General features: G+C 48.6%; 1 protein-coding gene and 1 pseudogene across 12 annotated transcripts in view; both read left to right on the forward strand.

Annotated features, from left to right (window-relative positions):
• PKNOX1 (PBX/knotted 1 homeobox 1) overlaps nt 1–25952 on the forward strand; it is a 44777-nt gene that overhangs the window by 8545 nt on the left and 10280 nt on the right. For 6 of the 12 annotated variants that reach the window (XM_059921655.1, XM_059921648.1, XM_059921650.1 and 3 more), the window contains 8 exons: nt 6975–7043; nt 8002–8108; nt 11609–11736; nt 13744–13915; nt 15726–15896; nt 19688–19787; nt 20674–20771; nt 24724–24852. In XM_059921655.1, coding sequence (XP_059777638.1) covers nt 8040–8108; nt 11609–11736; nt 13744–13915; nt 15726–15896; nt 19688–19787; nt 20674–20771; nt 24724–24852 — 867 coding nt within the window. In that variant the 5' untranslated portion in view covers nt 6975–7043; nt 8002–8039. Of the gene's footprint in view, nt 1–4344; nt 5180–5681; nt 6074–6974; nt 7044–8001; nt 8109–11608; nt 11737–13743; nt 13916–15725; nt 15897–19687; nt 19788–20673; nt 20772–24723; nt 24853–25952 lie in introns of those variants that run through there. The other 6 variants (XM_059921658.1, XM_059921657.1, XM_059921647.1 and 3 more) reach the window with 5 other exon arrangements.
• LOC132365022 (small ribosomal subunit protein eS26-like) lies at nt 14–1013 on the forward strand (annotated as a pseudogene).

Below are 25952 nucleotides of genomic sequence, written 5' to 3' on the forward strand. Positions count from 1 at the left end.
GCGAAAAGGAAGGCTCAGAGCTGAGAAGAGCACGCACTTTGATCTGAGAGAGGTGTCTAAATATTTGCTTATGATAAAAAAGCTTAAACCCCAGGCTAGTTAAAATGGGGTTCCTTATTGGAGAGGGAGGGGACAGGGTTATAGATTAGGTTTCTAAACGTGTCTTCTATAGTGAAAGTAAATCAAAAGGAGCGGGGAGGACTACCTAAAAATTAAAGCAAAATGAGTCAAAAGAACCTAACTAGGGCTCCCTTGCCTCCTTGCTTCCAAGATGGCCAAGAAAAGAAGGAAAAATGGTCATGCCAAAAGGGGCCGAGGCCACGTGCAGCCTTTGGCTGCACCAGCTGTGCCCAGTGCATGCCCAAGAATAAGCCCATTAAGAAGTTCATCGTTTGGAACATAGTAGAGGCCGAAGCCATCAGGGACTTTTCCGAAGCAAGTGTTTTCGACACCTGTGTGCTTCCCAAGCTATATGTGAAAGTACGTTACTGTGTGAGCACAGCATGGTAGTCGAGAATGGTTCTCGGGAAGCCGGAAGGATGGAACACTCCCACCCTGACTTAGACCTGCGGGTGCTGCCCCATGGCCTCCACCAAAGCCCAAGTAAGGAGCTAAGTCCTTAAAGACTGAAGAAATACTATTCTCTGAAAACACAATAACATGGAAAGTATACTTTAAAAAAAAAAAAGAAAAGAGGACTTCCCTGGTGGTCCAGTGGTTAAGAATCTGCCTGCCAATGCAGGGGACACGGGTTCGATCTCTGGTCTGGGAAGATCCCACATGTCCCGGAGCAACTAAGCCCGCGCACCACAACTACTGAAACTTGTGCACCTAGACCCCGTGCTCTGCAGCACGGGAAACCACCACAATGAGAAGCACGCGAGCCACAACGAACGAAGAGTAGCCCCCGCTCGCCGCAACTAGAGAAAGCCCACACGCAGCAACAAAGACCCAGCACAGCCAAAAAAAAAAAAAAAAACAAGAACCTAACTAGGAATTGAATTGGTGGCTTAAGTACACGGAGAATTATTATTTCCAGTGACTTCAAAACAAATTGGATTGTACATCTATCCTAGTGGGATAAATCCTAAAGACAAAGGAACTACAAAGAAATCTTAAACAATTTTTAGTACTTGTATTGTTAGTAGTAATATTCATGTTATTTTTGAAACTATATATATATATATATATATATATACACACACACACATACACACATATATAAAATGATAAATGTCATTATGTTACTGTCATTTGGAAATTATTTTCAGGGTAAGAAAAGAGATATACAAATATTAATTTGAAGTAAAGTAAATACCCTGTAATCCCAGATTTGAATTGGAGGTATCAGTGTTAATTTGTTTTTAAAAAATTTTTATGAGAAAACATTTCTTATCCCTGTCCATTGGAAAGGCTAGAAACAGTGACCAACCAGTAGCAATGAGCACACAGCGCCTAGATTGTGGTTTCTACGTATCATTTCCCATTGGAATCAAAGCCCCTTGAATCAGTGGCAAAGTCTGGGTTTGGCACAGAAAATAAACAATATGAGCCTGGAGTATCTCGCTTTACCTGAAAGCAAGAAAGCTATCAAGAATTACTAGAGTGTGTTAAAAGCTGTAGGAGGTAACTGAAGGGGCTTACATTGGAAAAAGATGGGATAATTTGGAACATCAGAAAATATATACATATATAAAAAAGCTGTACTTATTTTTTACATGTTTAAACCCGTGAATCACAGCCTCACTGGTCACTATTCAGGAACGCGAGGGAATCAGCACGTTACTCTGAAAATCGATACCAGAGGGAAAGCAGCAAGCCTTAAGAAATCCCATCACTGGGGCTGCAGTGTGGAGAATGGACTTGGGGGTCGGGTGGGGTTGGGAAGAGTGGCCATGGGAGAGAGGTCCGGAGGCATTACTGGGAGCTCAGGTAATGGAGGTGTGATGGTTGGTGATTGTTTCTGTAAGCTTAGTTGTTGAATCAACACCAGATGGCTCTTCTCCAAAGTGAAATTCTGGAAAATAAACTTTACGGTTGTATTGGGGTCTTCATCGCCCAGCATTTCAACTCTTACATGCTCACGGGTAGTATCGTTACCATGTGCTGGCAACATACGGTGGCTGCATCATGTATTTCTCATACATGTTGATCGGGCAGGAAGGAGGAGTTCCTTTCCTTTTCAGTAATTGTTACGATATTTTGGTTTAGGTTTGCGTTGGGTCTTCGTTGCTGCGCGCAGGCTTTCTCTAGTTGTGGCGAGTGGGGGCTGCTCTTCATTGCAGTGCGTGGGCTTCTCATTGTGGTGGCTTCTCTTGTTGCGGAGCACGGGCTCTAGGCGCGCGGGCTTCAGTAGTTGTGGCACGCGGGCTTCAGTAGTTGTGGTGCACGGGCTTAGTTGCTCCGCAGCATGTGGGATCTTTCCGGACCAGGGCTCGAACCCGTGTTCCCTGCATTGGCAGGCGGATTCTTAACCACTGCGCCACCAGGGAAGTCCCTGGACCATCAAACTTAATAAAGGGTGTAGGAGAGGACCCCACGCTCTTGGTCCTAGAGAGCTGTCTCTTCTCCCCACATTAATACCCAAATACTTTTTCAACATTGTTATAAAGTTGTTTCTTGACAGCAGGGACTGTGTTTGGTTTGCTGCTCCATCCCCAGCATTTAGAACAGAGCTTGGTCCAGAGAAGACTTTCAGTAAACATTTGTGGATTGAAAGGCACAGTTACGTGCACAGCAGATTGTGTGCCCTGCTTTTCCACTTGACAGCACCCATGAGCCTTTTTCCTTGGACTTAACCTTCATGTTCGTGACTGATGGTCGGAACCGTCATGGATTTCACCATTCCCCTATGCATGACGTGTAGGTTCTGTTTCTCTTTTCTATCAATGTGGATAAGAAACATTATTTGCCTCTGACTTTCTTGCCATGAGATTTTTTTTTTTTTTTTAACAAATGACTTCATTCTTTTTTTAAAAATTTACTTATTTTATTTTTGGCTGTGTTGGGTCTTCGTTGCTGCACGCGGGCTTTCTCTAGTTGTGGTGAGCAGGGGCTACTCTTTGTTGCGGTGTGCGGGCTTCTCATCGCGGTGGCTTCTCTTGTTGAGGAGCACAGGCTCTAGGCGTGCAGGCTTCAGTAGTTGTGGCTCACGGGCTGTAGAGCACAGGCTCAGCAGTTGTGGCGCACGGGCTCAGTTGCTCCGCTTGCCATGAGTTTTTAATGCCCTTTGAAATGAGGCTTTTGAGCTCTTCTCTTTTGAGAAGAGATTATTTGAGGTTATTTTAAAATCAACCTTTATTAAGGCTACAAAGCTACAGGCCTGTTTTTTTCTCTATGCTTTTATGTTAGAATTTGTAGATTTCATTTTTCTCTTTATAAGTTTAGTAAATTTTGATCTTTCACCCATAAGACAGCCTTTGATCAACTCAAGATGATCAGACTACATGTACCATTTTTAATGATCAGTCCCATATACAACTTAAATCTCCTTATGCATTTTGAACCCTAGTTTTAAGTTTAGTAGATACACTTTTCGTTTTAAGCACCTTAAATATGTGACCAAATAAATAAAACCTTCTCAGCAGATCTAGTAACTTAAAATTACACATGTAGTGAATCTCAAGTTCTCAAACTTTCCAAACCTTCTACCAGGAAGTGACGTTCATGGGATGAGGAACTTGGTTTTGTTCACTGCTGTACCCTCAGGACCTAGAATAGTCCCTGGCAGTCAGTAAACTTGCATAAATGAAGAAATGTTTACAATCTTAGTAAATTTCTTGTGCCTTTTCACTAAAAAAGAAATGTGTAAAATCAGTAACTCAGTTATACTTTTAAATTGGAATCAAGGCTAAAACCTAAGATTAATTTGCCAAATTTTCTTGCGTACTGCAAACAACTTAAATGTCAAATATATAGATTATTCTGAAGCTAAACACAAAAATATTAAAATCTAAATCTCCCACAGGGCTTAGAGACACCATTAAGGCAGTAAGGAAGTCATCTCAGGCGAATGGGGCTTCTCATCTGGGGGACCGCGTGGGCTGGGATGAGGGGAGCTGGGGTGCTGCTGACCTGGGGTGCCCTCCGCCCTCTGACCCGCATGCTGCACCTCCTCTTCCTGTCTCTGCGGACTGAGCCAACCTGGACCTTCCCGGACTCACCATCTGCTCTGAGCAGGAAGGCCTTCTCCACCTGGTGGGACTCAGCCAGTCTGTCTACCTCTGGTTCTTCCCTGATTTGTCAGTTGTCCTGGACTAGAATGCTTAGAAATATTAAAATGCCTGCCTGTTAGATTTGGCTCACATTTCATTTTTTTGTCTGCCTTTCAGGTCGCAACACTAACGCTGTCTTCTTAGCTGAGTTTGAGAAGAGTGTAACTTTTTTTTATGGGTAACTGTACATATGGTCAAATCGCCTTCCAAACCAGTTACACGGTTTGTGAGACCTAGGATTCCTTCAGGGTGCCGGCTTTCGCTTCATCTTTGCTAGCAAAGTGGCTCACTTTTGTTTTAAAGTTAGTAATTGCTAGCTGAGAAAGGATGTATAGTTTAAATTTTGTATTTCTTTAATTACTTTTAGTTTTAACGTTTCTGTACATGAAGATTGGAAAGTTGTGTTTTCTTCATTTGTGTTAGTCTGGCTGGAACTCTTGAAAGGGTACCAAAGTGACAGTTTCCATAAATGTGTTCTTTTTTAACTGGATGAAACTTGTAGAAATAAAATGGAGAAAAACCGTGTCTCACCCTTAAACACCATGGTATTGTAAGTCTGTTGGGTTGGCAGTTCTTTTACTTGGATTTTAGAGCCTCGCGTGACGTTAAGAAGTGAGGACAGTTGGAGGAAAGGGAACCCGTGTGCACTGTTGGTGGGGATGTGAAGTGGTGCAGCCACTATGGAGAACAGTATGGAGGGTCCTCCAAAAACTAAATATAGAGCTACCATATGATCCTGCAATCCCACTCCTGGGCGTGTATCCGGAGGAAATGAAAACACTGATTCAAATGTCCACAGCAGCACTGTTTCCAGTAGCGAAGAAATGGAAGCAACCGAGGTGTCCATCAGCACGTGAATGGATAAAGATGTGGTATATATTTACACAATGGAGTACAACTCAGCCATAAAAAAAGAGTGAAATCCTGCCATTTGCAACAACATGGAGGGACTTGGGGCGTGTTATGTAAGTGAAATAAGTCAGAGAAAGGCAAATACTGTATGTTTCCCTTATATGTGGAATCTAAGAAATAAACTAGTGACTATAACAAAACAGAAACAGACTCAGAAATATAGAGAACAAACTAGTGGTTACCAGTGGGGAGAGGGAAAGGGCAGGTAGGGGTAGGGGATTATGAGACATAAACTACTAGGTATAAAATAAATAAGATACAAGGATATATTTTACAGCACAGGGAATATAGCCAATATTTTTTAATAATTGTAAATGGAGTATAACCTTTAAAAAAAGAAGTGAAACACTGTTGTTGAATTTGAATATAATAGAAGCTTACTTTTCTATGTAATGGGGGAGAGAATTAGGGATTAATTGATTGTTCAGAAATCTCAGGTTAACCTTGGTTTTCATATAATGCCTAAAAGAAGAGTTTTTGCTAAACGAAGATGAGCCTGCTGACCTTTCACCCTTGGGTTGGATGCTTTATTTCCCAGTTAATGGTAGGTTTCCCTTAGTCACCCAGATTCTGTCTTGGGCCTGCCTTGGCCAGGGATGGGAGGGCCTGCAGCTGAGTAGCTGAGGTTGCCAGAGGCCTGGACCAGGGCACACGCTTCCTCCCAAGCCCAAAGCGGCTCTGCGGGATGACCCTGTGAATTCTGCTGGGGGCTGTTTGCCTGCCCGCTTGCAGGTGCCAGCCAGTGTTTCTGCCCCAACACGGAGGATCATTTTGCTGCAGCCTGGAATTGAGCACCTGAGGACTTTGCAGATAGATGGCTGCCGGCGGGCCTGGGCCACCCTTTCAAGCGGACAGCGCCATCTGCTGGCAGCTTCTTCCGGGCGCCTTCGGTGTCCTGCGGCAGTGGGACCTTGGCACTCTGTCCCCATCTTTTTACTCAACAAAATGTTAGTCATATGGAGTTGCCTTTTTTTTTTTTTTTTCCCACTTCCTTGCGTGGTGTTCCATTGTAGAGAGAGCATGTATTTTCAAAGCTTTTGACGCAAATTTCAAAATTTTTCCTTTAGAACAGTTGTACCAAGTTATGTCAGATACTGAAGTTTTAACCAGGTTGGTAGAGAGGACTACACATCTATATGTTTTTAAAATGAAACGTTGACTTGTCCCCAATATTTATTATGGGCATTTGGAAAGCCCGCAGAGTTGGAAGAGTGATCTGCCACTGCCTAGATCCGGCAGCTGCGGGCTCGGCCGCAGTGTCGTCTCGTGGGGCGGCCCGGCGGAGGCTGGAAAGTAACCGTGGAGAATTGGCCCCCAGCCGAGACCCACTTGGCTGCGGCTCTGCCTTCTCGGTCTAGGCCCTTCCGGGGCCTCCGCTGTGCATTTTGTTCAGGTCAGCTGTTGGGAAGCCGCTGTCAGGCGGACGCCTGTAGGCGAGCAGCTCGGGCTCCTCCTGGCGCTGGGCTCAGGACCGGCTGGCTCCCGGTGTCCTCGGCCTGTCTCGGCACCACTCCAGTCTGCTTCGGATTCACACAGGTTCACGTGGCCATCCCCTCGGCGCCTCTCAGGGCCTCCCCTCTCCCTCTCGGCAGGACACGCCTCTCGAGACCCCTAACGTGATTACCCCTGTAAAGACCCTGTTTCTAAGTGAGGCCCCACTTGCAGGGCCTGGGGGTTAGGACCTGGGCTATCTTGGCGGACACGTTTACACGTCTGCACGTGCTGGCCACGCCCTGACGACTACCGGGCTTGTACTGGTGGCCCAGGCTCGCTCGTTCAGAATTCCCTCGTGGGTGCCGAGAAGCGCCTGAAACCTTCAGCGTCCCATCTCTTGCTCTCTCCTCCCAGGCCGCAGAAGCCGCTGCCCACCGTCGGCTCCACCTCGGGACATGCGGCTCTGCTCTGCCGGTGGCTCAGGTGGGAACTGCCGACCCTCCCCGGACCCCCCCCCCCCCAATCCCGGGCCATCGGCACGCCCTGTGCGCCCGTCGGGCCCCATCCACACAGCCTCCGCCCTCCTCGGCCCTACAGCCCCTCACCCGCCCTGCCCACCGTCAGAGGGGCCGTCCTGAGCCGGGAGCCTCAGTGCCCTTCTGGTCAGACCTTCCTGGGGCTTCCGTCCCCCCCACTCCCGCAAGAAGGCGCACAATCTTCACGTGACCCGTGAGTGGGTGTGACCTGCTCCCGTGTCCCCCACTGCCCCCCAACTCTGCCGTCCCGCTGCACACGGCTCCGCTGTCCTCCTGCCTGCGGGGGGCACGGGCGGTATCCCCAGCTGGTTTCTCTCGTCTCATTTACCTGTGTGCGTGGTGACAGGTGAACGACAGCGTTCCCACCTTTGCGTCGCGTGCAGATGTGAGCCGATGCCCGGCAGAGCCTCCCTGAGCTCACCTGTGTCCTTCCTGCCTGAGATCGGCCTCCCCGGGCTCAGTGTCAGTGCACCTGCCCCATCACGCAGCCGTGTGACCCGCCAGCTGCGCGCTCACCCTCTGTCGTGTCACCCGGCCCGAGCGCCCCTACCCCCTCCGTGTGCTGCCTGGCCTTCCTCTTATTTGTGGCCCCGGGAAAGCCCCAGGGCCCAGGACAGTGTCCCACACGTGTAGACATTACTAGGTGTTTGCTGGGTGAGTGAAGGAATAAACCCAAATGCCTGAAGACGTGATAACGCGTCCGGGCCCGGGGCAAGTACAAACACGCAATCGCCAGGCAGGTGCGGGGATGCTGAGTGGGATTTGGCTGATACCGTAGTGTGAAGGATGGTTTTTACTCTCCGTGTGAAGATGTGTGTTCAAAAAGGTACACGAGTGCTGTGGAATAAGGGGACGAGAAATGCTCTGAGATATTAACCGATGCTTCTCTGCTTTTGTCTTCCCAGACACCGTTTGCTTTTGACTCAAGATGATTTGATGCTGTATGAAGAACTCGCTCACCATGATGGCTACACAGGCGTTGACCATAGACAGCTATCAAGACGGGCAACAAGTGAGCGCCGGCGCTCCGTTCCACTTCCTAAGCAGTCAGCCGACCTAGAACTGAAACACGAACAGTGCCGCGTGTGTTCACAAGCTGGTTTCCGTGAGGGTGCAGGTTCAGTGTGGAGCGATTGGTGCATTTATTATATCTTGGTGCTCAGAAAGATTAGCTGTAGAATTGTTCAAGTTATTTCCTAAATGACACCGAGATTGCCAGTAATTTTGACCCCCCTGAGTCATAGTTTCTTGGGAATTTACCTTTCTAACGTCAGTGTTGGCAAGTATCGTTGCTCTTAAAGGCTGTGGTGATAATCATAGACTCCCGTGTTGCCCGGTTTGCTGGCCTGGGCGGGAGCTGTGCGGTTTCGTTCCCCTGCATGTGGGTGGCAGAGGGGACCGTCCGACGGCACGTGGGGTGCAGCTGCGGTGCTGTCTGTATGTCTCCTGCCCCTGCAGGAGACGGTCATGATGCCCGGCTCCCTGCTCAAGGGTTTAGGGATCCCCCCCCCGCCCCAAGCCTGGGGCGCCTCGCCCACCTGTCACTCCCCACTTGGTGAGACTCAGGGGGTGTGTAGGACCTGGGCTGTGACCCTGTCCCCTTCCCAAGTCGGGTCTTTCCTTGATGGACAGTTTTGTTCCATTCCTGGGATGTTTCCTGTTGCAGTGATTTTGGTTTTGTTGATTTAAAAAAATGTTTTAAGTGTTTTTGCTTCTTAGAGGTAGGGAATTGTATTTCAGGCTGCTCTCTTCACCAGGAAGTCCTCTGATATTTCCAAGAGATTTTGTTTCTCAAATGCACATCTAACGATGTCCCCGCTGTCCCTGGGCCCTGCGGTGGCTCCTCGTGGACTCCCTGCCTGGAGGGCCCTACGACCTCACAGGCTCTCGCCTCTGCCTGCCCCGGGGCCCTGGCTCTGCTCGCCCCTTGGCTCTGCTCCGCTCTGTCCTGCAGGTCTTTGCTTCGCCCCGCTTTCTGCGAGGACCCCCCACCGGCCCTGGTTACCCCCACGGCCCGCTCCCCACCTGCCAGCCGCTTCCCGGTCCCTTCCTCTGATCTTTGTTCTCCATCCGTGGCAGTGATCACCTTCCGACACAGCCTGTTACGTGTCCGTCTCCCTCCCGCTGGTCCCTGCCCTGATGCAGGGAGTCCAGGGCAGGGCTGGGCGCAGCGGGGGAAAGGCCTCGCTTGTAACGGCTCAGCACTCCCCGGGACGTGGAGAACCGCTTGTGAGCATTCCTTTCAGTAAGCATTTGATCTTCTACAGTACAGACAGACCGCGTTTACTTAGCCGGTCCTCTGAGCTTGAACATTTAGATTCCTCTTTTTTCACGATCATTTTTTTTAAATCCTGAAATAAATCCTTTAAGGCTTTTTTTTTTTTGTAATACTGTCAGACTTCTCTCCAGAAGGACTGTGTTTGATTGGGCTTTAGTCAGTCGCTTTTGGTTTTTTTTTTTGCATTGGGTGTGGGGCGAGCAGGGTCTACTTTTCATTGCGGTGCGCGGGCTTCTCATTGCGGTGGCTTCTCTTGTTGCGGAGCACGGGCTCTAGGTGCACAGGCTTCAGTAGTTGCAGCACGCGGGCTCAGTAGTTGCAATGCGTGGGCTCAGTAGTTGCGGCACGTGGGCTCTAGGCGCGCGGGCTTCAGTAGTTGTGGCACGCGGGCTCAGTAGTTGTGGCTCGTGGGCTCAGTAGTTGTGGCTCACGGGCTCTAGAGCGCAGGCTCAGTAGTTGTGGCGCACAGGCTTAGTTGCTCCGCGGCATGTGGGATCTTTCCGGACCAGGACTCGAACCCGTGTCTCCTACGTTGGCAGGCGGATTCCTAACCACTGCACACCAGGGAAGTCCCACTCAGTAGTTGTGGTACACAGGTTGTTTATTTTTTTAAGAGAGAAGCAATTCCCAAGTATACTGTTCCATCTAAAGGCAGCAGAATGGAAGTAACCTGCTCACTCTGGCCTGTTGGAGAGTTGAGAACAGGGCCCGAGCCCGGACCTGCAGGGCTGCTCTCTCGGCTGCAGCCCCGAGCACCAGGCTGGGTTCCTGGCAGGATGCAGGCTCTCCCATCTCCGTGGATGAGCTCCCCCACCCCCCACCCCGCCACAGGTTCCCCAACAGGCTGCTTCCTTGAGGGGCGGGGGGTGGCAGTTGCGGGCGGGGCAGGTGGATCCCAGATACCCCAGTCCTGAAGAAGCCGAGGAGGGCGGTGATCTGCTCAGGGATAACGAGAAGTTTACTGTGGCGATTTTGTTTTATTTGTAAACTGAATTCTTTATGTTGAAGGATTTAAATACTTTTCCCCTAAGTTACCAACAACACAGCCAGTTTAAAGCAATTTCAGTGGTAATATCTTTAAGGCTTCCTCTTACGTTTAACACTTTCTTTAAACACAGCTAGTCTTTGCTTTCTGGATGCAGTGACTTTCCTTAACATTTTAAAAAAAAATTTTATTTATTATTTTCGGTTGCTTTGGGTCTTCATTGTGGTGTGTGGGCATCTCATTGCGGTGACTTCTCTTGTTGCGGAGCACGGGCTCTAGGCGCGCAGGCTTCAGTAGTTGCAGCATGCGGGCTCTAGAGTGCGCAGGCTTCAGTAGTTGTGGCTTGTGGGCTCTAGGGTGTGCGGGCTTCAGTAGTTGTGGCACGTGGGCTCAGTAGTTGTGGCTCGTGGGCTCTAGAGCGCAGGCTCAGTAGTTGTGGTGCACGGGCTTAGTTGCTCCGCGGCATGGGGGATCTTCCCAGACCAGGGCTTGAACCCGTGTCCCCTGCATTGGCAGGCAGATTCTTAACCACTGCGCCACCAGGGAAGTCCCCGTAACATTTTTATAGCTTGTGTATTCCTGAGTTTAAGGATAGGTAAGGGAGAATTTCAGCCCTGTCACAAATATGGAGCATCTTGGGTTTGAGTTGTTTTTGTGACAAGATAAGAGAGCTTGGATTATTTGTTTATTCTTCTCTTCCTGCAACGTTACTCAGTGTGAGGACAGATAACAAGGAGAGGCAAACGAGAAAGACTGCATGTGTACCAGTTCCCTTCAGGGATATAGAGTTATTACGGTTTTGAAAATCATAAGCATTTCACAGATATCGGTCCTCTCAATTTTTAAATGTTTTGGAAATTTGACCTTTGTTTTAGCTATTTAGAAGCACATTAAGTTCAAAGGAGTTTGTTGGTAGTATTCTTTACGTATTATTGCCTGTCACATAACTGTCTTGCAGTTTACCATTCCACTGCATTTCTGTTTGAGAATAGAATACAGTAAGTCCCCTGCATACGAACGTGTTCCTTTCCAACAGCGAGTTTGTCCAATTTGTTCATAAGTCCAACAAAGTTAGCCTAGGTATCCAACTAACACAAATTGGCTATATAGTACTGTACTGTAATAGGTTTATAATCCGTTCGCATCTTTGAAAGTTCACAACTTGAAGGTTCGTACATAGGGGACTTACTGTACTTGGTAGCAGCTTATTTTCTTTTTAGTAACAAAAGTTCTCTTCCTCCTTTCACAGATGCAAGTAGTAACAGAGTTAAAAACGGAGCAAGACCCCACCTGCTCTGAACCAGATGTGGAAGGAGTGAGCCCTCCCCCTGTGGGGTCCCAGACCCCGATGGACGCAGACAAGCAGGCCATTTATAGGTAGCAATGAGATGTGAAGCGTGTGGGTGTTCAGAGGTGTAAAGAGAATGGAAAATCTGGTTAAATGGAACGTGAGCTATTAGCCAGGCAGAGTAGTGAGGCATGATGTGATAACTACTGGGGTGAAAGTTTTCTCAGATTACAATGTTATTCCTAATATCTTTTTAAAAAAGTTTTGGAATGTAAATCTACATTTTAGTCAACCTTACAAAAAGCAATCTTCAGGCCCAGATAGTTGTACTGGAGAATTCTACCAAAAAGAAGGAAAAGCAGTAAGTCGACACAGTCTCTTCCAGAAAATAGAAGAAGAGGGAATGTTTCTGAACTCATTTTATGAATTGAACATCACTCTGATACTAAAGCCAGACAAAGACAATATAAAAAAAAAAACAACTAAAGACTAGTATACCTCATGAACTTTGGCATAAAAATCATTCATAAAATATTAACAAATAAAATCCAGTAACATGTAGAGAGAAGAATATTTAGTGACCAAATGGAGCTTATCCCAGTAATATGAGACTGGTTCACCATTCAGAGATCAACCAATGAGACCCACAACGTGATCATATCAAGTGATGCCGAAAAGCATTTGAGAGAAGTCAACAGCCAGTTATGATTAAAAACTGTCAGTGAAGCAGTAATAGAGGGGAACTTTCTTAGCCTGATGTAGGGAAACTACAAAAGAACCCTGCAGCTCGCATCATACTTAACGACGGAAGACGGAATGTTTTCCCCCAAGTTTGGGGATAAGGCAGAGGTGTCCACCCTGGCTCCTCCTGTTCAGCTCTGTAATGGACATTTAGCCAGTTCACTGAGGCAAGACAAAGAAAGAAAAGGCATATCAGGTTAGCAAGGAAGAAATAAAGCTGGCTTTTTGCACAACTGACATGATTGTCCACATATAGAAAAATCCCAAAGAGTGTACCAAAGAACTTCCAGAACTAAATAAGTGAGTTTAATTAGGTCACAGGTTGCAAGGGCAACACACAGAAACAGTCCTATTTCTCTACCAGTAATGTACATTAGAAACAAATTAAAAAGAAAATACCACTTTTGAGAGCTCCAAAAAATTTTAGGTATAACTCTAATAAAGCACATACAGAACCTTTATGTTGAAAACTATAAAATGCCAATGGAAGCAGTCAAAGGAAACCTAAATAAAGGGCATACCATGTTCATGGATTGGAAGACTCAACATAGTAAAGATGTCATTTCTCCTAAAATTGCTCTATAGCAATTACAATTAAAGTTGTAGCAGGATATTTCTGTACATATAGACAAGTTATTTCTAAATTTTATATGGAAGTCAAAATAACTAGACCAGCTAAAACAATTTTGAAAAGAAGAATAAAGTTGGAAGAATCAGTCTACCTGATTTTCTCAGTGGAGAAAAGGTGTTTCCAACAAATTGTCCAAGTTGGAACAATTGGACATCAACATGCAGAGAGAAGATCCTTGACCTAATCTCACATCCTTTACAAAAATCTACTCAAAATGGAGTATGGATCTAAAAGTAAAATTTAAAACTGTCCAACTGGTGTTAACCATACAGTGAAATATTATGCAGCCATAAAAAAGAATGAAGTACTGTTACATGTTACAACACTGATGAGCCTAGGAAACATCACGCTAAGTGAAAGAAGCCAGACACCAAAGGTCACATAGTATATGACTCCATTTATATGAAATGTCTAGAATTGGCAAATCTGTAGAGACAGAAAGTAGATTAGTGGTGGCCTGGTGCTGGGGTTTGGTGGAAAATGGAGAGTGCTAATAGTTACAGGGTTTCTTTGGGGGATGAATATATTATAAAATCGACTGTGGTGATGGTTGCACAACTCTGTGACTATACTAAAATCCGTTGCATTATAAACTGTAAATAGATGAATTGTGTGACATGTGAATTATATCTCAGCAAAGCTGTTATATAAAACATTGCATATGTACATACTAAAACATTTTCATGAAAGTGTAGAACACATATTTTAAAATTTTTCCCCCCAGGCATCCACTATTTCCATTATTAGCTTTGTTGTTTGAAAAATGTGAACAATCTACACAGGGCTCGGAAGGCACAACTTCTGCCAGTTTTGATGTGGACATTGAGAACTTTGTAAGGAAGCAAGAGAAGGAAGGAAAGCCCTTCTTTTGTGAAGATCCAGAAACTGACAATTTAGTAAGTAAAATACATGTTTTTAATTTTTATTTCTTCTAAATTTAATCTGTTCGATAAATTTTAAATTTCTAATTAGAACTTCAGATTGTTTGTGGCTCTGCCGAAGGGGAGAACTGTACAATTCATGAGATAATTTTCCGTGTGTGACTTGAATGTCGCCAGGTCTCCAGCCTTCTCTGTTGACCCCTTCCTGTAATAATCCAACAGGATGGCTTGAGCCTGCATCCTGAGTGGGCTGGGGGTTCAGTCCCTCCCGGATGTTCAGGAAGGTCCACTGGGGTCAGCGTGCCCTGTGTCTTGCTTCCTGGGAACGTGTCTGGGCCCAGCTTCAGGTGTTGGCTCTTCCCTGATCGTGGACCACAACTTTGTTCTCCAAGACAGCTCTGTCTGGAGGCTGGAACTGGTGGTGGGTGACAGACTGTGTGACGACTCGGAGTGGCCTGTGAGCACAGAGCAGGGATGTGAGTGTGGAGCAGGGACGGGCCTATCAAGGGTCCGACACCCCTCACGGCCTCCCTTAGGCTTTCTGTCTGAAGCCAGCCTGGCTCACGCGGATGCCCCCCTCCCAGGTCCAGTGCTCCAAAACCCTGGGTTCTCTGTGCTTCCCGAAAGCAATGGAGAGTTCCTTCGGCTGACATCACTGCTGTGCCGAGGGGAGCGGCATCCTTCAGCACCGGGCAGCCCTGGCAGCCTGTGTCTGGGGCTGGATTCCCACTAGAGTTGGCCAGCTCTCAGACCAGAACCTTAGGCCCCTCATCAGCAGGAAAGGGTCTTTGGAAAACTTTTCCCTGAATAAATTGCCTTGGTCTTAGGTGTTATTGTTTTTAATTTTTCATTAATATTCAACCCTTACAGCCAAATAGATTCTATAGGTGAGTTGTCTGACTTTGAGTCTGTCTCCTCATCTTCGAAGTGGGACCAGCAGCACCTGCCTTTTGGGGATGAGGGCCAGATGCTCTCTCTGCCTCTGCATCTCCATTATGCGGCCATCAGCGGGGAGGGAACGGGGGTAGCCAGCGTGCGCCAGGCCGGCAGGGGCCAGGGCTCTCCTGCCTGGTGCCCTAGCACAGGACCTAGCAGAGCCAGATACTTGGTCATTCTCACTACTGACTGGCTGACTGGTTCATTCCACAGAGATGTGTAAACTGTCACCACCAAGGTCACGGGCAAGGAGCTGACTTTTAGGTCGTTCGTTCACAGGAAGTGGTGTTTACGGTAATGGTTCATCACTAGTGTCAGTTATCTACTGCTGGGAGACGAATTACCCCCAAATTTAGTGACTTTGTATAAAACTGAAGAACTTTTAGAAAAATTGTAAGAGAAAATCTTTAGGATCTGGGGCTAATCTAGGGGCAGGCAGAGTTCTTAGACTTGATGCCAAAAGCAGAATCCATTAAAGGCAGAGTGGGTAAGTTGAACTTCTTCAAAATGAAGAACCACCCGGGAGGTGCGTACGGATTCATCCCCATTTACAGATGAAGGAGGAGGAGCAGGGCGAGGGTGAGTCGCTAGGCGAGGCCCAGGTCGAGGCCCGGCTGGCTCCCGGAGCTGTGACCGCCTCTGTCCCTGCACACCAGATGGAGCCGAAACACCAAGCCACAGGTCAGCGGGGCTGGAATGCTTGGTGGTTCTGCATAACATGTGGTGTCTTTCTCCTCCTGTTACTGGCGGTACAGGTGGCCTTGGCTGGCTCATAACCAAGCTGAGTCATAGCCAAGCTCCTCACCAAGGAGAGTCGTGTGGTGATAATGATAACTTACAGTCATGCTCCCTTTTTCTGGTCTGAAAGTCTTCATTTTCTTGCTTCTAGATGGTAAAAGCAATCCAGGTTCTGCGTATTCATCTTCTTGAGCTGGAAAAGGTTAATGAACTCTGCAAAGATTTCTGCAGTCGCTATATTGCTTGTCTAAAAACGAAAATGAACAGTGAAACTCTCCTGAGTGGGGAACCTGGCAGCCCGTACTCCCCTGTCCAGTCGCAGGTATTTACGGCGGGCCCTGTGCTCCTGCTTGTCACTGCAGGATCGGCGAGGGTGAAACGTGCTGATGTCTGAGGCCAGCAGCCCTTTCAGGATCGTGGGGCTGTCCTCGGCTGTTCTGCTCTGAGGATCCTCTAGGTCTCTGAACGTGGCCTGTGCTGGGAATGTGTTCCCTCAGGCCAGAGAGAGCCCACCTGGGCTTCGTGCCGTGAAAAAGGGAGGCTTCACTCTGTGTCCTGGACCCTGGAGCCCATGTTTCTGGAGGCCAGAGTATCAGTCATTTCTTTCTAATTCTTTTTTTTTTTTAAATGAATTTTTAAGATTGTGGTAAAATACACAAAACACAAAACTTACCATTTTAACCATTTTAAAGTGCACAGCTTAGTGGCATTAAGCACATTCACATTGTTGTGCAACCATCACCACCATCCTTTCCAGAATTTTCTCACCTTCCCAAACTGAGACCCTGTCCCCATGAAACACTGACTCCTCATTCTCCCTCCTCCTCCCCCCCAGCCCCTGGCCCCCACTATCCTGCTTTCTGTCTCTGTGACCTTGACTAATCTAGGTACCTTATGTAAGGGCGGTCATACCATATTTGTCCTTTTGTGTTTGGCTTGTTTTACCTAGCATAATGTCCGCAAGTTCATCCATGTTGAAGCACTGTAATATTTAGCCGTTCTGAAGGTGTGTAGTGACATTTCATTGTGGTTGTAATTCGCATTTCCCTGATGGCAGTGATGTTGACCATCTTTTCATGTGCTTATTTCCCATCTGTATATTCTCTTTGGTAGAATGTCTGCTCGTGTCTTTTGTCCATTTTCTAATTGGATTTTTAAAAAATTGTTGACCTTTGAGAGTATTCTAGATGCAAGTCCTCCATTGGATATATGGTTTACCAATATTTTCTCCAAGTCTCTAGCATATCTTTCCATCCTCTTAACAGGGTCTTTTGTAGAGCAAACCTTTTTCATTTTGATAAAATCCCATTTATCAAATTTCCTTTTATGAGTCATACTTTCAGTGTCAAGTCTAAGAACTCTTTGTCTAGCCCTAGGTCCCAAAGATTTTTCTCTTATTTTTTTCCTAAAAATTTTATATTTTACATTTAAATCCATGGCCCATTTTCAGGTTTGTTTTTTTTTGCCTATGTTCGTCCATTTGCTCCAGCACCATTTGTTGAAAGGGCTGTCCTTCCTCTGTGGAACTGCCTTTGCACTATTGTCAAAAACTAGTTGGGCATATTTGTAGGCCCTGTTGCTGTGTTCTCTGTTCTGTCCCATTGATCTGTGTATCTAGACCGTATAGTCTTGATTCCTATGGCTATATAAGTCTCAAAATTGGGTAGACTGATAACTCCTACTTTATTATTTTTCAAGATTATTTTAGTTATTCTAGTTCCGTAGTCTTTCCACATGAATTTTAGAATAATCTTGTCTATATCTGCAAAAAAATGTTACTGAGGTTTTGACAGGAGTTGCGTTAAACCTGTGTGTCATCTTGGGGAGAGTTGACACCTTTACTGTGTTAACTCTCCCAACGCACAGTCGTGGCACTGTCTCCACTAATTTACTCTTCTGTGATTTCTTTCATCAGTGTTTTCTCGCTTTTGACATAAAATTCCTGCACACGTGGTATTAGAATTATACCTAAGTATTTCACTCTTTTGCACAATCGTAAATTGTATTATATTTTTAACTTCAGAGTCCATGCCAATATGTAGAAATCCAGTTGATTTTTGTATCTTTATCTTGTATTCTGGGACCTGGCTGAACTTCCTTATTAGTCCTAGGAGATGCTTTTTGTAGATTCTTTAGGATTTTCTACCTGTTTAGTCTTGTCATCTGCAAATAGGGACAGTTCTGTTTTTTCCCTTCTGATCTATATACTTTGTTTCCTTTTCTTGCCTTATTGCTCTGGCTAGAACATCCAGTACTATCTTGAATGGGATTGAGGGGACATCTTTGCCTTCTTCCCAGTCTCAGGGGGAATAGTGGTAGGTTTTTTTTTTTCTAGATGCTCTTTATCAGGTTGAGTAAGTTCCCTTCTATTCCTATTTTTCTGAGAGTTTTTATTACGCTGAATTTTGACAAATGCTTTCCTGCATAGATTGATATGTGATTTTTCTTCTTTCATCTACTAATATGGTAGATTTACATTACTTGATTTTTTTTTGAATATTGAGCAAGCTTTGCATTCCTGAAATAAACTCCACTTGGCCCTGGCACATAATTCTTTTTGTATAGATTCCTGAATTCTGTTTACTAATATTTTGTTAAGCATTTTTTTGTCTATATTGAGGGATAGTCATCTGTAGTTATCTTTTTTGGTACAGTCTTTGGCTAGGTTTGGTATCAGGATAGTATAAGCTTCATAAAATGAATTGGAGAATGTGTTCCCTCCTCTTCTGTTTTCTGGAAGAAATATGTAGAATTGGTTAATTGTGTTAATTCTTCTTTAAATGCTTGATAGAATTCTCCAGCGACACTACCTAGACCTGGAGATTTCTTTTTTGGAAGTTTTAAAATTACTAATTCAGTTTCCTTATTAGTTATAGGGCTATTCAGATTATCTGTTTCATGTTGGATTTTGTCTAAGATGTCAAATTTATGTGTGTCGAGTTGTTTACAGTAGTATTCCTTTTTCATCTTTTGATATCTTCAGGGTCTGTAGTGATCTACCCTGTTTCATTCCTGATATCGGTAACTTGTTTTTCTCTCTCTTTTTTTTTTCTGTCCGTCTTACTAGAGGTTTGTCACTGTATTGATCTTTGCAAAGAACCAGCTCTTATTTCATTGATTTTTCTGTTTTTCTATTTTCAATTTCATTGATTTCTGCTTTAATCTTTATTATTTCCTTCCTTCTGCTTGCTTTGGTTTCATTTTGCTCCTCTTTTTCTAGGTTCTTGATGTGGGAGCTTAGAATACTGATTTGGATTGCTTAATTTTTATTCTGACCAAGTTTATATAGCAAACTTTATATAGACCTACCGAAGCTTATACGTGCAAATGGATGTGATAGCCCACAGAGTAATTGTCTTTGAAGGGTATCTACTTAGGCTATTTAACCGCTCAGATATCTGGGTGCCTGCTGTGTGCCAGAGCCTGTGCTGGATGCCAGGTGCAGAGGTCCGTCCCTCGCCAACTCCCAGTCCAGCCACCACAGGAAATGGATAAAGTGGCCCATTTGGATCTGACTTCAGATGGGTAGATTCTCCGACATGGTGTTTACGGACGTTTGCACGGAGCCTGCAGTAGGCCAGGCTCAGACCCAGCACCCCACAGGCATGGACACTGGGGCCTCCGGTGTGCTGTGTGCTGTGGGAAGGGCAGGTACAGGCTGTGCCCCCGGGGTGACTCCCCAGCCTGTGGCATCATCGTTTGAATAGCTCATCCTGTCCAGGAGGCTTTGGTTCTTGGAAAACTCTGAGCCAAGTTGAATGGAGAAGGTGTGTGACTCGATCAGGTAATTTTAGTCTTCCTAGTTATACCTCCAGGGCTGTAGGGTGTGTTTAGTATGCTGATGAGGTGAAAGATAATCTTTTGGAAGCTAAATTGAAACTAATATCTCAGTATTGATCATACCATATTTAACATTCAGTCAGTTTGGCATCTCTCGCTTCCAGTTGTGTCTGTAGCGCATGCCTTACGAAGGCTGTCCTCTGATGATGCCCTTTGCCTCAAGCATCTTTCCTTTACTGCTGGTGCCATTATGCCACGTGTTTTGGAGTTTTAAACATGAGTTTTCTGTTTTCTGATAACATAACCCGTTCGCTGTGTGTTTATGACTTACAGCAGATTCAAAGCGCCATCACAGGCACTCTCAGCCCCCAAGGAATCGTGGTGCCAGCATCCGCTCTGCAACAGGGGAATGTCACCATGGCAACAGTGGCAGGTATGACGACAGAAAAAGGGACACTTTCCTTGAGCTTTTGCAGAAAGAAGTCCTTTATGTTAGAATGAAGAAGTGCATAAACATGGTTTCTAATTAATGCCAGTTCCTGATACAGGAGTGTCAACGTCTAGAGCTCTTTGAATGCCTGGTTCTTGTTCATTCTCAGTAACAAATATTTTATACAAATTGTGTTTCCCTCTCAAAAAATATTGGCCGGAAAGGTTTTATACGGGAGTTGAAAACATATAGCAAAAACCAACAGAAATTTTCAAATAACATAGTTTTTAATTGTGCTCTTAGCAGCACCTGGAAAAGAGTAGCGTCATTAATCGATGATAAGCAAATGAAAATGCAGCCTTAGTGTTAGTATTACTTGTTTTGGATGCACCAGGGAACTCTAGAATCTGTCCTCTTCCTGTGATGGTTTTTCTTATACGTTGCACATACAGAACCATCATGAAAATGGAATGGGCACAGGAGGGGGAGAAATTGAACGAAAACCCTCCACATAATCACACAAAGGGAAACCTCCGCAGGAAGATGAAAGCACGTTGGATGAAAAAAATAACTAGAATAAAAATATTTGTTATCTAACACCTTTGGCCAAGTCCTTTAATATGTGCCAGGAAATGGAGGTGAACAAAGGAGGGGACTCACAGACTGCCCCCCCAGCCGCCCCGCCCTGTGCTGTCTCAGGAGGAGCCATGGCTGCCCGCCCCGCCCCGCCGCCGAAGTGAAAAGTCAACTAGCAAAGTGCTGTTGACCGTTCGAAATGATTTTCAAAGCTCATAAGCTACAGATTTTGTCCTTTCGGTGAGCACACCAAGAAGAGCGGTCATAATCGTTGGGACTGGGGAGTGATTCAGCTTTTCGTGTCCCTTTCTAGGGGGCACAGTCTATCAGCCGGTCACGGTCGTCACTCCCCAAGGCCAGGTAGTGACGCAGGCGCTGTCGCCCGGCACGATCCGGATCCAGAACTCCCAGGTGCGTGAGCTGGCCCCGCGGGGTGCTTGGGGGCGTGTCGGCACAGGTGCGGGGGCACAGGCGGCCCGGGCTCCAGCCGTCCCCTCGGCGTGAAGGCCATTCGGGCGGTCTCCAGTTAACCTGAATGTCGGTGTCGTGCGTCTTCTTCACGGTTCATCTTCTGCATTGTTGCAGAGTTCAGAGAAGCCTAAGGAAGGAGGAAAAGGTCCCCCAGGATCCCTCCCCGTGAGGGGCCACTGCTGTCCCGTCTAACGTGGGGCCGTGTGGTTGTCTCCACTTCAGGAGGGCGGAGGCTGTGTAGACGCACCCTGCCCGGACCCCCGGAAGTTCACCCCGCCCCAGGCCTCCAGCTGAGGGGGCGGGCTTGGGCCGGCAGAAGCGCCAGCGCTGGCAGTGCCGTGACGTGCCCCAACCTGGGGGTCGTCTTACCCTCTCTGTGCCTTTGTGGTAACGTGAGTCCAGTCCCCTCTACGTTCTAGGGATATACGCACACATTTTTTTATTTTGTACACTTAGCTAGGTTTAAATCGGAAGCAGTGTTTTCGCCATCAGTTCTTATTTAAGACCATTGATTCGTCCTTTATGTTAGTTCTTTGTCTTCGGCCTGCACAGATGCTTTGTACATCCTCATTAACCACTTTGAGGCCCGGCCTTGGGGATGTCAGTGTTTTCTTAAATCAGAAGCAGGTGTGAGAGGGTCTGGGGCAGGGGCCGCCTGGGCACACCCGGGGCCAGGATATGGAGTGGCCCCCAGGCCCAGCCACGGGGAGTGAGGGTAGGCGCCCCCAGCGCCGGCCCGCCATCCCCTGGCCAGCCCGCCTTCCCTGAAGTTTTCCATTTACAGTGGCTGGGAACAGAAAGCTGGTTTTCAGAGCGTTTCCTGGCCTCACAGTGAACTGTTTTTAGAGGAAGGAAACACTGTGAAGTCCAGTGCTTACTTGTACAGTGGAGGCTCATTCGTTCTGCTGTTTAAGGAAGAACTTGACCAAGTTTACATAGCAGATGTGCAGAGTTTGGGTCACGTCCGTGGAGCCGCTGCTCCCTGAGGCCAGCTGGCTAGGAGCCGCCTCTGCTCTGGTCCTGGGTGACCCCGCAGCCCACCTTACACTTGTCCCCTCCCCGTCACAGCCCCGACGTCTGTCCCTTGCAGGGTGGCAGGGCCGAGGAGCTGGAGAGACAAGTCCCGCGTGGGGCGGGCGGGGGGTTTCACGGAAGAGTAAATAGACCGGCTGGGGCCCGGCTGGGGCGTTCCGTGACCAGGGGGCCCACGCGTGTAGGTACGTGATCCTGCAGAGCTGTGGTGGCCGCGCTGGGCGTTCTTCCTTCTTCACCTGGCCGACGTCTGGGCTCTTGCTGGGCTGCAGGTAGTTAGGGTGAGTCCCTCAGCAGCGACGGCTTCTGTGTCCTAGAGACTGGAGGTCAGGAGAGCACGTGGTGGTCTCTGACGGCGCACGGCGGTGCCGGCCCCTCCCCGCGCCGGGCACATGGGCCACGGGGGCATTTTCTGACCTGGTGCCGGTCACACGGAGGAGCCGGACGCTCCTCCTGGGCTGGGCCGTCTCTACGGAAGAGTCCCCCCTTGTGCTCATAGTACATGCTCGTTGAAAAGCATTCTTTTCCGAGGAAGTAAGAGTAACCAGGGGAGTGAGATTCCACGGATTTCTCCGCGCTCCACCCTGCTCCCCTTTCCTGGGATAGTCTTGCTTGTACACAACCGTTAATGCGTAAGGTTTGGGGTTGTGCTGTTGTCTGACGCGTGGCAGGTTTTCGCCTCCTTTTCGCGATTTACAGTGACGCTTGACTCTCTGGTATCAGGTCGGCCTGTGCCCACGTTGGTGAGAGGCCTGGACCAGACTCACAGCGGCTCCCGCCCTCACCTTCGCTCCTCTTGGGCGACCACTTTCAGGCCTCCTGGCCACTGCTTCTGCTGTGCCCTCCGTGTTTGAAATAAAATCCCCTCCCCTAACTCACCCGTACAGCCTGTGGCGTGGGCTTTTTGCCCTGCTGGGGGCTGTGCTCTCTCCCGCCCCCTCGCTGGCCGGGATGCCGGTCGTGTAGACGCAGTGCAGCTGATGCGTGTTCATCGTGAACATCCTCAGGGGCGTGTAAATGCCGGCTTCTGCTGAGCTGCGTGTATAACTGTGATCACGCTGCCCGAGTGCGCAGCTGGGTTCTCTCCCCTCCGCACAGTTTCCACGGCGTCGGTGGCTGAATCCTCACGGATCCCCCAGCCTGCTTTTGGTGTCCCTGTCAGGTAGCTGGTCGGGGCCGCGTGGCCTCGGGGCTCTCGGCCTCCTGGTCTCCACCTCGGCCAGGCGTCGCGTGTCGGACATCCGGCACGTCACCCTGAGGAGCCCCTTCTCCGCGAGCCCACGTCTTCTACTTTCTAGGCTTTACTCCCCCTTTGCGAACTTGCGGAGAAAACGTGTGTGGGAGGTGCCTCGTGTTGGCACTTAGCAAACCTAAAAGTGACTTAGTCTTGGTCTCATCCTTGACACGCAGCTGGTTTGCATGTACAATTCCAGGTCGGGAAGGGGCTTCCTGGGCGCTGTCAGTGTGTCCTAGCCGCCGCGCTGCCTTCGAGAAGGTCCGTGTGAGCTCCGCTGTCCTGTCTTCTGTGTTGTCTCCTCTGTCAGACGCGTCTCTTTTCCCTGAGTTTTTGGCGCGGGTCTTGTTTGTCGACTGCGCTGGACACTGCCGGGGACCTCGTGTCCTTAAGACTGGGACATTTTCCTGAACTCTCTGTGACAGCCCTGCCCCCGCCCCCAACCTGCACAATCTCTCCTTCCAGAGCCCTTACTGATCGGACGCTAGACCGTCTGAACCGAGTCTCTTGATTTTTCTGTATTTTTATATTTGTATTCCCGTTGTCTACTTTCTGTCTACTTTCCGAGAACTTGCCTTTTATCTTCCAACCCATCGGTTAAGTTTTACATTTCAAGTGTAGTTGTAATTTCTGAGACTCTTCTTTACCCACTGTGCTCTCCTACTCTTGGTTCATGGATGGTTGACATGTGCTTTGCTTTCTGCACTCTCCCTGTTTCCCCCACGTCATACCATTCATTCGCTTTGCTGTTGGCTTTTTGTGATGGAGGCGTTCACGTGTTTGGGGGCAGTTGGCTGTCCTTCTAAATGTAAACATGAGGCCCTAGAATGCTCTTTGGTGCTTGTCAGGTGCTGGGCTTTGGCAGGCTGGCTCACCTGTGGCCTGGCCTCCAAATTATGCCCTCCCTCAGCCTTTTCTTCCTTCTGTTTCCCTGGAGCAGGACTCTGATCTCTTGCTTGGGGCGGAAGCATAGTTGCAGGGGCAGGAGTGGGCGGGGTCTCCCACCTTGTGTGCAGATCTTCCTCACCCTCGTTCTAGCCTTGCCCCTCCTCCCACCCTCCAGCTGTGCTCGGTCTTCAGCCTCTGGTCTGTTTCTTTGGGAAAGAGACCCCGAGTCTCTGCAGGGCTGGGGCAGATCAGTCACCTGCAGAGAACGATGGGGAGTGGTATGGGGGCCCCACTGCTTCTTAAATGGGTTTTCACCCAGTTAGTGGCCCTTCCAGCTTCCCCGTCCGTCCTTGTCGGTTGTTTGAATCCTGCTCCAGGCCAGGAAACGGGCTGTTGTCGCATCTGTCGCTAGAGGAGACAAGCTGAGGACAAGTGTGCGTGAGGGCGGGGCTCGGCTGCGTGCAGAGTGGGACACTAGGGGCTTCTCCGTGCCCGTCCCACCTGCGTCGCCAGACGGGGGGCCCCTGCGCGGCTGAGACGCGAGTGTAAAGGGTTACAGCACGAGGGGCCACATCCTTGGAAAATCACCCCTACAGGGTCCCAGTGTTTATGCCTTTCCTGTAAATAAGACGTTTAGTCGTAAGATCCTTGGTTATTCTCTCCGTCTGCAGTCGTAAGCTACTTGGATATGTCATCATTGTCTATGCTTTCTAACGTTATTTTTCAATTGTTTAAAAGCTTCAGTTACAGTTAAACCAGGATCTCAGCATCTTGCACCAAGATGACGGCTCATCTAAGAACAAGAGGGGGGTCCTGCCGAAGCACGCCACCAGCGTGATGAGGTCCTGGCTCTTCCAGCACATCGGGGTGAGGACGCGCGCTCCGCCATCAGCCAGACCTCCGCCATGCTTGCTTTCTGGCTTATTTTCTAGAAAAAGTGGACTTATGTGGGCCGGTAGGCCTGGTTTTAAGAATCAGTGTTTTGTTGATTGTCCATGATGGGTCGAGCACAGGACAGAAGGGAGGGTTACCCAAAAACTGGTGACGGAATAAGTTCAGCTGATGTTAACGGTACACGCCCCTGAGAGAAACTGCCCATGGAGGGTGCCTGCGGGCAGGTGAGGTTAATTAGAGAAGTGGGCAGAGAAGAGGTGCTCTGGGGCAAAACCTTGGAAAGTAGCGATGTTTGATACATTGGATTTGGGAGGGAGATGAGGAGTTGAGCTGTGGACAGAGGGGTTGGCACATGGGCCTGTGACCGTGAAGGGGAGCTTGGCGTGCCTTGTCTGCGTGCCCCCTTTCCTCACCTGGACCTCAGCATGTCCTCCTGAAGCCGTCCTGTCTCAGGGCGCATGCTTGCCCACCGATTTCTGGGGAAGGCTCGCTGGTTACCTGCCTGAGCCCCAGTCCCCACGCCCCCGACCTCGAGGGAGGGTGTGACCACGAGTAGCTTCCAGGGGTGACAGCCTTCTCGCTGCTGCCAGGTTGGGAAGGACCAGGCTGGCCCCGGGGGGCGTGGCGGGATGGAGGTGGGAAGGCGGGCGCACCGCTGGGTTACGGCCTGTGCAGGCAGAGGGAGGGGGCCCGGGGGGCGTGCGGGTGGATGCGGAGGGCCGGAGGGCCGGTAGGGAGAAGCCCCTCTCTGTGGATCTGTCCATCCGCAGCCCCGGCCTGGCCGCTCCTGAGAGCTGAGCTGGTCGGCCCAGACCTGCCCCTGGGCGTCAGTGCCGCCGTCACCCGCTGCGGCCGCGCCCTCACTTCCCCGGCCTCCTCGCCTCCACCCGATGCACCGTGGTGCCCTCGGGTCTCCGCAGCACCCCTTCGCCCCCGGGGGCGCCCCCCGCCTGGGCTGAGGCCGCGTCCGTGCCTGGGCACCCGCCTCCATCCTCACCCGGCTGTCGCCTCTGGTCCCCCTGGGGTTTGGCCCTGGTCACTGCTGAGCCCCCTTCCTCTGCCCGGAGCGGGCG

Source organism: Balaenoptera ricei, chromosome 4 (assembly GCF_028023285.1).
Source record: "Balaenoptera ricei isolate mBalRic1 chromosome 4, mBalRic1.hap2, whole genome shotgun sequence".
Lineage (NCBI taxonomy): Eukaryota > Metazoa > Chordata > Mammalia > Artiodactyla > Balaenopteridae > Balaenoptera > Balaenoptera ricei.